This window comes from Balaenoptera acutorostrata, chromosome 9 (genome assembly GCF_949987535.1).
Source record: "Balaenoptera acutorostrata chromosome 9, mBalAcu1.1, whole genome shotgun sequence".
In the NCBI taxonomy this organism is placed as follows: domain Eukaryota; kingdom Metazoa; phylum Chordata; class Mammalia; order Artiodactyla; family Balaenopteridae; genus Balaenoptera; species Balaenoptera acutorostrata.
In genome coordinates this window covers 10,038,776-10,054,354 of record NC_080072.1, presented here as the reverse complement: position 1 = coordinate 10,054,354, position 15,579 = coordinate 10,038,776, and the positions used below count along the sequence as shown (strand labels likewise).

The window sequence follows — 15,579 nt, the reverse complement described above, 5'->3', positions numbered from 1 at the left end:
CTTCCACCCTTCTCCGCAGCTGCTTCCCTGACATCTCTGCTCCAGCCAGTGTGGCCTCCTACCCCCACGGGCAGCCAGCGATCCCCGGCTCCAGCGGGGTCCACCACCTGAGCCCCCCCGGGGGCGGACCCTCCCCGGGTCGCCATGGCCCCCTCCCACCCCCGAGCTACAGCGCCCCGCTCAACTGCAACAACAACAACGGCATGGGTGCTGCTCCCAAGCCCTTCCTGGGGGGCTCTGGGCCCCCCATCAAGGCAGAGCCCAAGGCTCCCTATGCCCCCGGGTGAGTGAGGGCAGTGGGGTGGGGTAAGATGCAGAGGCCCAGGCGCAGGCGGCCCGTGGGACCAGTGACTGGGGGCCTGGGAGGTGCCGGCCAAGGCTGGGCGGTGGGGATCGGGCTGCCCTGTGGGTAGGTAAGGTGGCTGGGGGACCAGGGCCAGGTTGAGGAGGCGCTCATGGCTTTGTGCTGAGGCAGTGGACAGCCACGGAGAGTTCTGAGCAGGGGAGTGATGAGGGCTGACCTAAGTGCTAGAAAAATCTCCATCCCCGAGAGCTGTGTGGAGAGTGGCGGGGAGGGAGGGAGACTGGAGGCAGAACTGTTTACGCTCAGGGGAGCACCTCTGCATGCCTGCAGGCACCAGGGGCACCCAAACCCCTCCCTGCACCAGGCCCACCCAGTCACTCGTGCATTTATAGCTGCCGTTTCCCGCGGCCTCAGGGAGTTGGCCGATGGCGCAGGTGCGGGACCTGAAGTTGGTGCAGATGTGGGGACCCTACCCAAACCGGCCCCCCAGGTCCTCCCCAGCTCCTCTCCAAGGAGCCCACGTCAGCGCCTGACCCAAGGGCTCAGCTTGGGCCCGGCTGTGACCCAGGGTTCCAGGTGGCCACCAGCCCAGCCAGACCGCAGAGCAGTCCACAGGCACATGCTCGCGGGGAGAGGCAGGGAGCGTGGGTCTGCTCGGCTCTGCAGAGGGGCTTGGAGAAAGTTCTGGGCTCCCCAGGCTTGGGCAGGGGGCAGGCGACCCTATCTCTGGGTGGAAGGATGACAGGGTGCTGGGAGCACAGCGCCGGCCAGGCAGCCTGCCTCTGTCGCCAGCTCCACCATTTCCGGCCTTCTGGGTGCTAACCCATAACCTCGGCACCCCGGCTGTGAACGGAGCCCCGAATGCTTCCGCCCCCGCGTGACTGGGGAAGCCAGGGGAGGAAACCCAGAGGAAGTACTGGGGGGACAGTGGCTGTGTCTTGACTTACAGGGGGAGGGCCGTGGAGGGGAGCTGGGGTGCCAGGCAGGGCTGAGCCATTGCTGCAGGGCAGCTGGCTGCTTGAGGCGCAGAGGCTGTCCCTAAGCCACAGGCCCCGAAGGGCAGGGAGGGAAGGGAACTGACACATAATAAGCCCCTGCTGGGTGCCCGCTGCTGTTCTCCATGCCTCTGCGAGAGCTCATCGACTGTCCCCAGTAACCAGCTCCCGGGGGACCCCAAAACCAGCCAGCCTGTGAGTAAAGCCCCGCCTCCCTCACAGCAGGATTCGGTGGCACACTGGGGCCATTTCCTCGAGAGAGAAAGCGCTTGTCCAGAACCACTCAGACACGCTGCGGCCCCCGGGCCGCTCCAGGGCCACTGCCCCCACCCATGCCAGGCCCTGTTCTAGGTGGTAAACAAGGCGGGCACATCCCTCCTGCAGTGGCTGCTGCGGTCCGGTGGGGGAGGGAGCGACTAATCAATAAATCAGTAAATCGAGGACTCGTGAGCTCAGTGAGGAGTTATGAGGAAGAACACAAGGTCCTATGGATTCGGCACATTTGATAGGGGCCAGAGGGTGAGAAAGACCTTTACACAAGGCCGCTGCCAGGGCAGCGCAGGGAGTGGGGGGAGATGATGGACCCGGAGCTGGAGAGGCCCCGGTCAGCACGCTGGGCGCAGCAAGGACCGAATCCCCATCACTTTTTCCTGTCATCTTCACACGGCCTGCAGGGTTTGGGTGAGGGGTGGCTTGTCCAGGGGAGCTGGGGGACCCTGCAAGCAGGCCAGGGCTGTGTCCACAACAGCTGGGCCGCCTCAGAAGCTGCCTGGGCATGACGGTGGGCAGCCTTTCCAGATGTGGGGACCAGGATGGCCAAAGAGTCAGATCCCTCAGAGAGTGACCGCAGCCGCCCCCTCTGGGCGGACTCAGGGTTCACGCAGGACGTGTTGACCTCTCAGAGCTGAGTTTGTTCTTTTGCCCGAACCACTGATAAAACAAAACCTGCAAGAAAAAAATAAGTGCAGGCCTGGCGAGCTGGCTCCCTGCCCAGCCTACACCTGCCTGTGGCAGGGCAGCCCCCCTGGTGACCCACTGAAGTTTCCCAGGCCCGGCCCCTATAGTTTCCAGGAAGTGGGACTTCAGTGGGTGCAGGAAGGAAAGAGCTGGCCTGGCCCTTCGGTCCGCAGAGGGAGTCCTTGAATCCCTGTGCCATCATCAGGGACACAGGTGACAGGCTCCCAAGTGCCCTGTAGGTCTGAGGGGATGCTGGGCCAGAGCCCAAGGCCTGCACCCACAACTGGGCCCTGCCAGGCACCCCAAGGTAGCTGGTACAGAGAAATGCCCATAACGGGGGCTGTGAAGAAACCTCGAAGACTCCAGCCCCTGGGTCTCCGGGACCCTGCCCCGCAGAAGAGCTGCCCGGCTGGAAGGCAGGGGCTCGGCTGCCCACCCAACCACCCTTTCCTCTTGCTCCACAGCACGCTGCCAGACTCCCCCCCGGACTCTGGCTCCGAGGCCTACTCCCCCCAGCAGGTGAATGGTGAGTCCAGCGGGCACCGCCCTCCCCCTCTGGGGTTTGGGCAAGTGGCTGGGGCGGCCTTATCGGGAGGGAGGGAGCAAGCAAGGGAGGGAGGGGGCCAGCGGCCGCCCAACAGGCCCAGATTATCGCTGGTCAAATACTCCCCGGCGCTGGCTATTGTTTCCCCATGGGCGGGTGGGGAGCCTGGCCCTGCCTCTGAGCAAGTGTCCCTGCCGGTGATGCCACCCGCCTGCCCGCCTGCGCCATCATGGACGCGCCCTTCGGCGGTAAGTGGACGGCTGGGGGAGGCTGGGTGCAGCCTGGACACAGGCCTGGCTGCCGCCGGGCCCACCTCCCCTTGGGAGGTGCTCAGGGGTGCAGTGGCCCCCAGGTGGCCAAGAGCAGAGGGCTCACGGGCAGCCGTCTCCCCACAGCCCAGAGAGGGGTCAAGAGTTCTGTTTATCTTACCAAAAACATCTCTGGAATGCCTCCTGGGGAACAAAGGGAGCTGGGGCCTCCCCCCTCAGGCTGGGGGGCTGGCCCCTGGGGCCAGCCGGAGGGAGGAGGGCCCCCCCCGCAGGACAGCACTGGGGGTCCCCGAAGACTCCTTCCTGAGGTTCAGAGGAGGAGCAGGCCTGAGAGGGGCTGGGGGAGAACCTTGGGATGCGGGACCTCCCCAGGGAGCCGGGCCAGGCCCGGCCCGGGGGAAGGAGCTGGCTCGGATGGGGTGAAAGGCTGCCCACCCCCTGGGCAGGGTCTGGCCTCCCCGCCTGGGCCTGCAGTGGCCAGCCTCTAGGCTGCCCAGCCTCCTCCCACGTGGGATCGGCGGGAGGGCAGCCCCCAGGCTGGGCTCAGGAGGGGGCGGGTATCAGGAGACCCCGCCCGGGGAGAGCTGGTGCCGGGAAACCTAATGGCCACCCCGCATCTCTCCCACAGACCCCCATCTCCTGCGCACCCTAACCCCTGAGAGCCTGTGCCACGTGGGGGTGCCCTCCCGCCCGGAGCACCCCCCCCCGCCGCCCCCGCCTCACTACCCCGTCCTGCAGCGGGATGTGTACATGAAGGCTGAGCCTCCGATGCCCCCCTACGCTGTCATGGGGCAGGGGCTGGTGCCCACCGATCTCCACCATACCCAGCAGTCCCAGATGCTGCACCAGCTGCTGCAGCAACACGGAGCCGGAGCCGAGTAAGAGTTGGGCAGCCTCCCCCGGGGTGGGGGGCGGGGAGATGGGCTGGTGGGGGCGGGGTGGGGGATACTCAGGGCAGCAGCAGGTAGGATAGAGATGGAGGTAGGGGTGGGGATGAACCCAGGAAGGACCGAAGGCTCTGACCCCAGAGATGGGGGTCAGTGTTATGTATATGTATGTGCGAGCAATGCATCGGGCACTTACAGCCAAGGCCAAGTGCTCACAAGTACCTTATTTGACGGGCATGGCCACCCCCATTGCCCAGATAGGTAAACTGAGGCTTGGGGGGTGGGATGCTCGCCCTACGGAGGTAGGAGGGAGCTGAGCCAGGACTTGAACCTGGGACTGTGCTCTTACCCAGACACCAGTAACTTTCCAGTCACCATGGAGTCCTCGGGTTTCTGAGGAGGTTCTAGGCATAGACCCAAGCTTCCTGCTCTGACTCCAACACGTAGAATTGTCTTTTTATCTGTTTTGCACATTGAGATTTTGTGAAAGATTTCATTCAAGGAAAGATTACACTGGCAAAGCTTTTTGTAAACCAGAAGGGGAAGGGGTGCTGTGTGGCCCCCAAATCGTCAGCCCCCTTCCCAGGAAACTCTCTTTCCCAGCCATCGTGGTCCAGGCCCTCTGTGGCTTGTTTCTAACCATGGAGGCTGCTCTCCAAAGAGCCGTCTCTTTAAAGAGTGACACTGAGAATGACACCACAGGGAAGGGACAGACTCACTCGTTCATTCCACGAATGATTCTGAGCACTTTGTGTGCCAGGCCAGTTGCTGGGCGTGATGGGGACGTACAGACAAGTCAGGTGTGGGTCCTGCCCTCCTGGATTCCACAGTCTGGGGGGTAGGGAGGAGGGACAGAAACAGAATGATAACACAGAGTAATGGGGGAGCACTTAGGAGGTAAAAAGGCACGGGCTTCGTGCAGGAGGTATCCCCTGGGCTGGGCGTGTCCTGCTGAGACAGGGTGAAGAGGGGAGCGGGGGTACTGCCCAGTGGGAGGGGACTCGGGGAGGGCCAGCCCCCCATGGTGCACACCTGTGTCCCCCCCAGGCTCCCCACACACCCCTCCAAGAAGAGGAAGCACTCCGAATCACCCCCCAACACCCTCAATGCCCAGATGCTGAATGGAATGATCAAACAGGAGCCCGGGACCGTGACATCCCTGCCACCGCACCCAGCTCGAGCCCCATCCCCACCCTGGCCTCCCCAGGGCCCGCTCTCACCCGGCCCTGGCTCCTTGCCCCTCAGCATCGCCCGGGTCCAGACGCCGCCTTGGCACCCACCAGGTGCACCCTCACCAGGTACATGGCTGGCCTGCTCAAGCTTTCAAGTTGGGGGTGTGGGGCCCGGGGCCCAGAGCCCGTGGCCCATGGCCGTTCTCTCTCTCCAGGTCTCCTTCAGGACAATGATAGCCTCAGTGGCTCCTACCTGGACCCCAATTACCAGTCCATCAAGTGGCAACCACATCAGCAGAACAAGTGGGCGACACTGTACGATGCAAACTACAAGGAGCTGTGAGTGACCTATGCCCCTCCTCACCCCTCCTGGTCACGCCGTCTGGAGACCCCCAGCCCTGGCATCACAATCCTAGAGCAGGGCTGGGGAGCACACCGGGTACGAGATGGTCCCGTTTCACAGAAGAGCAGACAGGCTCAGGGAAGAGGTAGGACTGGCACTCAGGGTTCCTGACTCCTGAGCCAGCCCGAGGCCTCCTGAAGAAGGTGGTGTCCGCCAGGGAGGGGCCAGTGGGGCCAAGTCAGGGAGCAGTGGGTGGAGGGGTGTTCGCTGGCTCCTCCTCCCCTTCCCCTCCCCCACTCCTCCTTCTGCATTCCAGGAAGGTAGCCGGAAGTGGCGTGTCAGCAAGGCCCTTCCAGCAGCCCCCTCCCTGGAGGGGAGGGATGAGTGGGTGGGGGAGGACTGGGTCAGAGGCTGGCCGGGCATTCCTCGCTCTCCTTCAGCACCCACCCATGTGGATTCAGCTTCCTGGGACCTGGCCAGGAGCACTCCGGGACCACTCCCCTCACTCCCACGGAAGGCCATGGCTCACCGTCAGCTCATTTGGACATTGCCAGGCCTGGGCAGGGTGTCTGGGACTTGGCCCTCTCGCAGTTAGACCAGCCTCCTGGAGTTGGGTGTCCCAGGCTATGTCGGGTTGTTAGGCACAAGCCCTCAGGGCTGAGGCAGGGGGTGTCCAGCTGATGTAGTGGTGAAAGGGTCCTTTGAGGCCCTGTCCGGGTGGCAGGGGAGGGAGGTCTTTGGCTGTCCAGCCCTATGGCCTGGTGAGGAGCCCCCATTCCTACTACTGTACTTCTTGGGCCAGCCCTGCCACCCCAGGTCCCAGGGCCAGGAAGTTGGCAGCTGAGGCCCCCAGTGTGGCCCAGGCACTTCCTGGGTGTTCCCCTGGGTCAGGTAGGTGGGTGGAGCCCAGGGAGGGAGAAGTAGTGAGCTCTGGGCCTTCCCGTGGATGTTAGACAGGCCCAAAGGCCTCTCCCCACAAGTTTGGAAACATTGTCCCTGCCCAGCTTCCTCCAGGCGGACCCTGGGCATCCGGGGCACTGCTTTTGCCTGGGGACCTGGGTGAGGGCGGGCCAACAATCACCCCCTTTCAGGCCACCTGGAGGTCCCCCAAAGGCTCCAGACTTGGAACACCTGGCCAGCAACAGATGCGTAAACTGAGACTGAGGCCAGGCTGCCCAGAGTGCCCCCTCCCCAACCGGGCAGACGGAGGAGTCAGAATGAGGACATTTGGGGGCTTGAGCAAGCTGGTGGGCAGGGGCTGGGCCAGCGCAGAGCCGGCGCCTGGTTCCACCGTTTCCATGGCAACCAGCTGTCAGGCGCAGTGAGGCTCCACAGACGCATCCCCTCTCACCCCGTCTCCCGTGAGGGAGGGGGCTTTGGGCAGCGTTCTGGGAAGAAGCCAAGTGTGGTGAGGGGCCGTGAGGCCCCCTCCTCAGGAGTTCCCTCCCGTCCAAGTGTCTTGCCTAACCTTCCTCCATCACCAGGGTAGGGTGGTCCCAGGCACGTAGTGGGAAGAATATTGGCTGAGGCATTGGCAGACCTGAGCTCAAATCCTCCTGGGGACTCAGTTTCCATTTCTGAGAAATGGGGGCAGCCTCGAGAGTGCTTTGAGGATGGGGGCACCAGATGGGAAGTTGCGTTGGAACGCAGGCATGTGGGTGGGACGGGCAAGGCAAGCCCGGTGTGCGGGGCCTCGGGTGAGTGCCCCTACCTGCCCCCAGGCCCATGCTCACCTACCGCGTGGACGCCGACAAGGGTTTCAACTTTTCGGTGGGCGACGATGCCTTCGTGTGCCAGAAGAAGAACCACTTCCAGGTGACGGTGTACATCGGCATGCTGGGCGAGCCCAAGTATGTCAAGACGCCCGAAGGCCTCAAGCCCCTTGACTGCTTCTACCTGAAGCTGCACGGAGTGAAGGCAGGTCTGGGGCTCGGCAAGGAGGGCAGGGCAGGAGGGCAGGAAGGCTGGGGGGAGTCGAAAGAGCCCAAGGCCAGGTGAGTGTGTCCTGAGGAAACCCCTCGTGGCTAAGTCCAGTCCCCCCTTTCTGCCTGTCCTCCCGTGCCTGCCCCTTAAGCCCCTCAGCCCTCTTCTCAGGTACGCTTCCCGTTTCCTTCTCTACCCCGTGATCCCAAGTCTGCACCCCCCAGCCAAGACCCCTCTTCTGACCCAGCTGTCAGCGGCCTCAGTGCCACACCCCCAAATGAACTCCCTGGGAACTTGCCCCTCTCCCGGGCCCCCTCTCTGGGAACAGGGCTCCAGGGCCCTGGTTACCTGAGCCATGAATCCGGGGCCCACTTGCCCACCCCTCACCATGCACCAGGCCCTGCTGTCCCCCAGAACTCCCCTCCATCTGGTCCCCTCCCCCTCCCCCACCTCTGCCGGGACCAGGCCACCTGCCTCCTTGTCTGGCTGTCCTCGGCAGCTTCCCCTGTGGCTCCCGACTCGTGCTCTGCCTGAGACCTTTCCCATTCTAACTTCCAAGGCCTCCGGGACCCCATCTCCCTCACCCCAGCAAAGCCCTGACTGCTAGGCTGGGCCTGCAGAGGCCCTCGGGACCATGGCCTCACCCGGGTCCTGCCATTCACTGTGCCCAGTCGCAGCCCCGCCTCCCCCAGGCGGCTCTCTTTCTCTGGGATGCCCGCTGAACACCACTCCATCCCTCCTCTCCCGGCTCGACGTTCCTTGACCTTCACCATTCACTCTGCTGCATCCTCGGGGACACCTGCCCTGAGGCCCATCTTGACTTGAGGTCCCTCCCCTGCGATCCCCCGGCACCGCCACAGTGGTGGTTGATCTTGAGCCCATGAGCTCCCCGGGGGGTCGGCCGGGTGCGTCTCCATCAGTGTCGCGAGCGGGGTCTGGCGTTGGCGTGGCGCAGCCAGTGCTCGTGGAGGGGTTGAGGGGAAGTGGGTGTGGGATGGGGTCTGGGGAATGTGGGGTGGGGAGTGAGCAGGTGACTGTGGAGGCTGGTTTGGGGTGTGTGCTCAGAGCTGGGAGGGGTGTGCGGGCGTGGATTGGGGGCCAGTGAGGGTGAGTGTGTGTGTGTGCGCTCATGCGTGGGCACATAGGTGGGGGAGTGGTGTGGGTGTGGGGCTGTGGGATGTGTGGCGTGTAGGAGAAGGCACCAGCGTTTGTGGGCTGAGGGGAGGGCAGGGCCTCGGTTTCCTCATGAGCCCCAGCTGGGCCAGGCCTGGGCCGAGAGGCTGAAGGAGGGCGGGACCGGGGTGGGGGAACCTGGGCCCTGAGGTGCCTTTGGCCTCTGCTCCTCCCCCAGCTGGAGGCCCTCAACCAGTCCATCAACATCGAGCAGTCGCAGTCGGACCGAAGCAAGCGGCCCTTCAACCCTGTCACGTGAGTGTCTGGCCCGTGGTGGGTGGTCCCCAGGAGGGCTCACCCTGGCAGGAGCCGAGGGGAGCGCGGGAAGGCACCCACAATGTGCACCTCCTACACACTCCTGACCCCAGTGCCCCACCGTGGCCTGGCTCTCCGCAGCCCCCTTCCCTGCGCCCTGAGTACCCTGCCCCTCCTCTGCAGGGTCAGCCTGCCCCCCGAGCAGGTCACGAAGGTGACTGTGGGGAGGTTGCACTTCAGCGAGACCACCGCCAACAACATGCGCAAAAAGGGCAAGCCCAACCCTGACCAGAGGTGAGCAGGCTGGGCCCCTGCCCTGGAGCCGCTCCATTTCTGAGGACGAGGGGCGGGAGGGTGCCACCCCACATAGCACGCCAGGCACGGAATCCCACAGACTCACCCATTTCACAAAAAAGGGACCTGGGATTCAGAGCCCTTAACGACTTACAGATGGGAGAGCAGAAGCCTGGTTCCTAGCTGGTGGGCCCTGGGGAATTTCCGCCCCCTAGTGGAGACTCAGGTTCCTGCTCTGTAAGACGGGGTGTTCATGCCCTCTTCCTGGCTGGTGGGAGCCTGGGCGAGATGACCGAGTGGGCACTGTACATCTGACCCAGGAAGGCTGGCGGGGGGTGGGGAGGCAGTGGGGCAGAACCCTTGGTACCTCTAAGACCCCTGTGTGCCCCAGGTACTTCATGCTGGTGGTGGCCCTCCAGGCCCACGCACAGAACCAGAACTACACGCTGGCCGCCCAGATCTCAGAACGCATCATCGTGCGGGTGAGGGCCACCTCCCCCCAGAGGGCTGAGAGTCCTCCCCAGACCTGGGAGAAACAGCACTCAGGAGAGATACAGGGGTCCTCAGGAGTCAGGATCCGGAATGCTGATCCTGCTGGGCACTCGCTGTGTGGCCTTGGGCAAGGCTCCCACCCTGTCTGGGTCACAGCATCTCCTTCACAATAAAGTGTGGAGGTGGCCAGGACCTGGTTGCCACAATGGGAGGGACAGTTTAAGCTGGGCATGGTGGGGTGAGGAGGCCTGGCTGGAGCTGGAGAGGTGGCTGCGGGGTTTCCCCCTTTCCCAGGGTGCTGCAGGTCCCCCATCCCCCAGGGCTGATCCAACCCCACCTCCTGCTAGGCCTCCAATCCGGGCCAGTTTGAGAGTGACAGCGACGTGCTGTGGCAGCGGGCGCAGGTGCCCGACACCGTCTTCCACCATGGCCGTGTGGGTATCAACACAGACCGGCCTGATGAGGCGCTGGTGGTGCACGGCAACGTCAAGGTCATGGGCTCGCTCATGCACCCCTCGGATCTTCGGGCCAAGGAGCACTTGCAGGAGGTGGGGGCGGGGCTGTGGGCGGGGACAACTGAGCGGGAGGAGCTGGTGCCCGGGGTTGCCCGCGGGGGGGGGGGTGTGGGGTTGCTTTGTGGGCGGGGCTCTGTAGGGGGCGGGGCTGCAGGGGAAGGAGTTGGGGGAGGCTGGCCCTGGATCTCTGGATCCCGCGACCCTAGTAGCAGGGTCTCCCCTCCACACTGCTGCCTCCGGACGGGCCCAGGACGGGAGGCTTTCAGTTCGGCCCTGGCTCCCGCGCAGGTGGACACCACCGAGCAGCTGAAGAGGATTTCGCGCATGCGGCTGGTCCACTACAGATACAAGCCGGAGTTTGCCGCCACTGCTGGCATCGAGGCCGCGGCGCCAGAAACGGGTAAGGATTCACGTGCGCAGGCTGGGATCTGGTAACCCCGACCCAGTCCCTGTCCTCTGGAAACCCTACTTCCAGGAACCCCTTCCCATGACTCCTGGAAACCTGCCCCCGGGAATCCAGGCCCTCCCGGAAGACCTGCCCTTCGGGCCGGACCCCTCGCCCTTTGACACTGGAAGCCTGGGACTTGTGGCCCTGGGATCCTCGCTCCTCTGTTCCCTAGATGAATCTTGCCTTTATTCTCCTGGATCCCTGCTCCCTTTCCCCTGGGGTCCTTACTCCCTGGAATATGCGCTTATCCCTAGCCCAGGGAACCCCACACCTTGATCCCTGGAACTGCGACCCTGTGCCTCGGAGCCCCCTGCTCCAGGGCTCCCTGGATCCCAAATCTCTAGCCCCCAGAATTTCACCCTCACCGATCCCAGCCCCTGCTTACATTACGGTGCTGTGGGCAGTCCTCCCCCCTGACACACACTTGGCTTGCCTCTCCCCAGGTGTCATCGCTCAGGAGGTGAAGGAGATCCTGCCTGAGGCCGTGAAGGACACTGGAGATGTGGTCTTTGCCAATGGGAAAACCATAGAGAACTTCCTGGTGGTGAACAAGGTCTGTGGAGGACGGACTGAAGGGAGCCCAAGGGGCAGAGGGGTGGACCAGCTGGAGGGCGTTCACCCCCCTCCGTAGAGACCGGGGACACTGAAGTGCGGAGAACAGGAGCATTCCCCCTGCCCCCCAGTCTTCTCTCATGCTGCTTCCAGAGCCCCCTCCCCACCCCACTGGGAGAGGAGGAGGTGGGAGGTGGGGACTCTGCCAGTCTGTGGCTGTGCGATCAAGGGCAAGAAGAACGTCCTGAGGGTCATCTTCCTCCCCTGCAAAAGGAGGGAAACGATATTTACTGCTAAGAAGTTCTAATGTGGTTATGGCAAAGCTTAAACATGGGGTTTGTTGTGAGGATAATGTTTGTAACTTTCCTGGCATGAGGCTGGGCACCAACGAGCAGGTGATATGTTTTGGCCTCTGCTGAAGTCTGAGACATCGTGTTCATCAGACGGGGAGATGGAGGGTGGGAGCCTCTGAGGGACAGCGGGTTCTGACCGCGGGTGGGGAAAGGTGCAGAGGCGGGATGCTGTTTGGAGGCAGGCACAGGGAGCCGAGGGAGCTGAGGCTGGACGAGAGGCAAGGCTAGCCTGGGTAGGGAGCCTTTGAGTGCCCTCCTCCTGCACCCCGATGGGCCCGTAGCCTGGGGCTCCCAGGGGCTGACTGTGCCCTCGACACTGGCCGTTGCCCGCGGCAGGAGCGCATCTTCATGGAGAACGTGGGTGCTGTGAAGGAGCTGTGCAAGCTGACAGACAACCTGGAGACGCGCATTGATGAGCTGGAGCGCTGGAGCCACAAGCTGGCCAAGCTGCGGCGCCTCGACAGCCTCAAGTCCACCGGCAGCTCGGGCGCCTTCAGGTGGGGGCTCGGGGCCGGGGAGGGCAAGACCCCCTTCCCAGAGGCACCTCTGACCCTGCCCTCTTGCCGCAGCCACGCAGGGAGCCAGTTCAGCCGGGCGGGCAGCGTCCCCCACAAGAAGAGGCCCCCCAAGGTGGCCAGCAAGGTGAGGGTGGGCAGGGACTGGGGCCTCCCCATCCTCGTGGCCTCCCTTTCCAGCTGGCGCCTCTCCAGGCTCACTGACTCCAAGCGCTTCCCCTCCCCTCCCTTCTGGACCCTCTAGCCCTCCCAGCCCCTAGTTTCTCCTTCCTCTCCCTCTGCCCCCCGAGGGGAGGAGTACCCCACCTCCAACAGAGCCCACCGTGGGTCAGACCATGGGCTCCGTAAGTCTGGGCTTTTTCCTCCTTTCTTCTTGGTCTTCAGTCGTCGTCTGTGGTCCCAGACCAGGCCTGCATCAGCCAGCGGTTCCTGCAGGGAACCATCATCGCCCTGGTGGTGGTCATGGCCTTCAGGTGACTTGTCCCCCAGACTCTGGGGGCGGCTGGCCGGGGACATCGGGCTGCCCACGGGCCCAGGCCTGGGGGAAGAGGAGGGCGGGGCCTGGGAGATGAAGTGGCTGAGGTCTCCGGGAAGGAAGGGGGGCTGCCTCGTTCTGTCTCCTCCCCCTGGGACTGGGGAGACCCGCGTACAGGCATCACTTGGGAGTCCAGCCCCTGGGACCAAAAACCACAGGCCCCGCCCTGGAGAGAGGGCGCTGGATGGCGGCTCCAGCTCTAACAGTGGCCCCTTCCTGTGGCTCCCAGCGTGGTGTCCATGTCTACACTGTATGTGCTGAGCCTGCGCACCGAGGAGGACCTGGTGGAAACTGATGGGTATGTCCCTGGAGGCCTGGCTGCGGGGCCATCGCCAGGCTGGGCGGGGCTTTGGTGGGCAGCCCAGGGTCGGAGGAGCCCTGGAGGCTGTCTCCTCTAAAGGGGGTCCCACCTCAGGCTCTTAGCCCGCCAGGGGTTTGTGGGGGTGGGTGGGAAGGCCCCTCTAGAAGGGGGGCAGCTGCTTCGCAGTCCTACCGAAGCCGATGTTTCTCCCTGGCCTACTCAGTGCTCCTCCAGGTAGCTGGGCCTCTGAGTGGCAGGGGGCATCTGAGGGGCCCAGGTTAGAACAGGGGGTAGGGGAAGGAGGGCCGGGGTGGGGCCTTGGGCTCTTCTGCCCACTGTCACCCTCAGTCCTTGGGCCATCTCTGACCATGTCTTCTCTTTCTCTCCTCCCCTGTGCCTGCCCCCTCTTTTCCTCTCTGCTGCCCCTTAGCTCTTTTGCCGTGTCCACCTCCTGTCTTCTGGCCCTGCTCCGGCCCCAGCACCCTGGGGGGAGTGAGGCCATGTGCCCATGGTACGTGTCTGAACCAAGCCTGCTCCCTCCTGCCTCTGCCTCCTTTCTGCCTTCCTTGTCCACCTCCTCGCGCCCCTCCTGCTTCTCTGGGACTCCCAGGCCTCCTGCTCAGGCTCTCCCAGCCCCTCTGAGCTCAGCCCACCCTTCCCCAGCAGGTCCAGCCAGAGCTTTGGGACCACTCAGCTCCGACAGTCCCCTGTGACCACTGGGCGGCCGGGCACACGGCCCTCTCTGCTGCTGGGTGCGTGCCGGGGCGTGGGTTTGGAGGGATGGGGTGGGGAGAGGTGGCTGTGTTCTGGGTCAGGAGGCTCTGCTGCCCCACTCCGGCTCATACAGCCTCTGGCTTCCTCAGTTACCACTGGCCCGACCAGCTCGGCCCCAGCTGCAGCCCTCCGCACCTTGGACCTGTGCTCCAGCCGCCCCTGCCCAGTCGTCTGCTGCTCCTCGCCCAGCCCCAGCCCCACCACTGACCCTAGCCTTGGCCCCAGCTTTAATCCTGGCCATGGTCTCAGCCCCAGTCCCAGCCCCTCCACCAACCGCTCAGGTATGGCTCGCTTGGGGCCAGGTTTTGGGTTGGAGGGGTTTTTACAGGAGGCCTGAGAAAGGCCCCAAAGACTCATTGGTGGGAGGGTCTGGTCTCCTGGAGCCCAGAATGAGGCTCTGGAGAAAGACTGGGGGTTCCCCCTGCGGAGACCAGGAGATAGAAGGGAGTCACCCAGAGTCCAGTCAGGCCCTCAAGACAGCTGGGCAGGAGGCAGCCCGTGCCTGCCTCTCAGCCTGTGCCTGGTTCTCTCCACAGGCCCCAGCCAGATGGCCCTGCTGCCAGTCACCAACATCAGAGCCAAGTCCTGGGGCCTGTCGGCCAATGGCATTGGCTACTTCAAGCATCCAAAGAACTCGGACCCTGTGGCCAGCCCTGTGGTCCCCTTTCCTGGAGGCCAGGGCAAAGCCAAGAACAGCCCTAGCCTTGGTCTCCATGTCCGGGGCCGCCGAGGGGCCCCTCAGCTTGGCCTGAGCCCTGCTCAGCCCACCCAGGCCCGGAGCCAGCCAGGTACCTGCCCTACCCCCTCCCCCGCTCAGCCCAACCCGGCAAGGCTCACTGGCCGGGGCCCATTTCAGCCCATCACCAGAATACCTGGGTGCAGAATTGGCAGTCAACAGACATTTGCTGAGCATTACTAAGTCCCAGGAATCAGGCCAGGCTGATTATATAGCGTTATATCGATCACCTCGTTTAATCTTCACAACACTCCTGCGAGAAAGGAATCGTCCCCATTGTTCAGATGAGGAAATGGAAACTGGGGTGAAGTGACTTGCCCAGGGTCATACAGCTTTTTAGCGGCAGAGGTGGAATTTGATCCCAAGTCCACGTGGCTCCTTTTATGTCACCATGCCAGGGCAAGAAGGGTACTGTTCAGGGTCCCCCCAATTTTCCAAACCTCAAACCTTTGGTTTTAACAAAGCTAGGGGACCCTTTATTGGTTTTCAAACCGGGTTTCTGTGAAGTATCCCCGGGGCTGCCTTGGAGGTTGAAGGGGAGGCCGAGAACCTTCCTGACTTCAACCAGGCACCTCTGCTCTAGGTATTGGGCCTCCTCATCAACTTCCATTTGATGGGTTTTGTGGCTTAAAGAGAAAAAAAAAAAAAAAAGCTTAGAAACTGTGGTTTGCTGAGATTGAAGTTCAGAGTGATGGGGAAACCCCACGGGGCAGATGCTTACCAGGCAGCCGTTTCCTGGGCCCCTTCTCTGTGACTGGCTCCGTACAGGGCACCGGGGGTGATGGGGACGGATGTGCCCTGCCCCCAAGGGCTCACAGACACGAAAGCAGCAGTGTGGTGAGGCTCTGAGGGGACACACAGGCAGCTTGGCGACTAGGGAGGGCACAGAGTCCGGACTGAGGTGGGGAGGTGATCAGGGGAGGCTTTCCTGGAGGAGGCGACATTGAAGTTGAGTCTTTGAAGGACAGTGGGGTCCTGATTTGTGTGTGTGAATACTCCCGCCATGGCAGATTTCAAGCTACCAACTTGATGTCACTGCACCCCGAGTTGGGAAGAGATGTGTGCGGTCAGGAACAGGGGCCTGAAGAGCGGGCTCCTGTACGCCCTGTGCAGGGGATACGGAAGACCCATCCCTACTTCTGGGTGTTCTGGGTCCGTCAAGGAGGCACACCTCAGGCTCATGGGAACTGCGTAGTCCTAGGGCTGCTGGGGACGATGGTGACCCCAGCCATTGTGAGAGTC

At 63.4% G+C, this 15,579-nt stretch overlaps 1 protein-coding gene across 8 annotated transcripts in view; it reads left to right on the top strand.

Moving 5' to 3' along the window:
• MYRF (myelin regulatory factor) overlaps window positions 1–15,579 on the top strand; it is a 32,767-nt gene that overhangs the window by 12,572 nt on the left and 4,616 nt on the right. For 2 of the 8 annotated variants that reach the window (XM_057552921.1, XM_057552919.1), the window contains exons 3-22: window positions 20–283; window positions 2,721–2,782; window positions 3,698–3,947; window positions 5,004–5,254; window positions 5,344–5,467; window positions 7,193–7,388; window positions 8,746–8,822; window positions 9,006–9,116; window positions 9,508–9,598; window positions 9,956–10,156; window positions 10,412–10,523; window positions 11,015–11,124; window positions 11,813–11,973; window positions 12,046–12,118; window positions 12,376–12,464; window positions 12,756–12,824; window positions 13,258–13,338; window positions 13,494–13,579; window positions 13,691–13,882; window positions 14,138–14,389. In XM_057552921.1, coding sequence (XP_057408904.1) covers window positions 20–283; window positions 2,721–2,782; window positions 3,698–3,947; window positions 5,004–5,254; window positions 5,344–5,467; window positions 7,193–7,388; window positions 8,746–8,822; window positions 9,006–9,116; window positions 9,508–9,598; window positions 9,956–10,156; window positions 10,412–10,523; window positions 11,015–11,124; window positions 11,813–11,973; window positions 12,046–12,118; window positions 12,376–12,464; window positions 12,756–12,824; window positions 13,258–13,338; window positions 13,494–13,579; window positions 13,691–13,882; window positions 14,138–14,389 — 2,852 coding nt within the window. Of the gene's footprint in view, window positions 1–19; window positions 284–2,720; window positions 2,783–3,697; window positions 3,948–5,003; window positions 5,255–5,343; window positions 5,468–7,192; window positions 7,389–8,745; window positions 8,823–9,005; window positions 9,117–9,507; window positions 9,599–9,955; window positions 10,157–10,411; window positions 10,524–11,014; window positions 11,125–11,812; window positions 11,974–12,045; window positions 12,119–12,375; window positions 12,465–12,755; window positions 12,825–13,257; window positions 13,339–13,490; window positions 13,580–13,690; window positions 13,883–14,137; window positions 14,390–15,579 lie in introns of all 8 variants that reach the window. The other 6 variants (XM_057552920.1, XM_057552918.1, XM_057552925.1 and 3 more) reach the window with 4 other exon arrangements.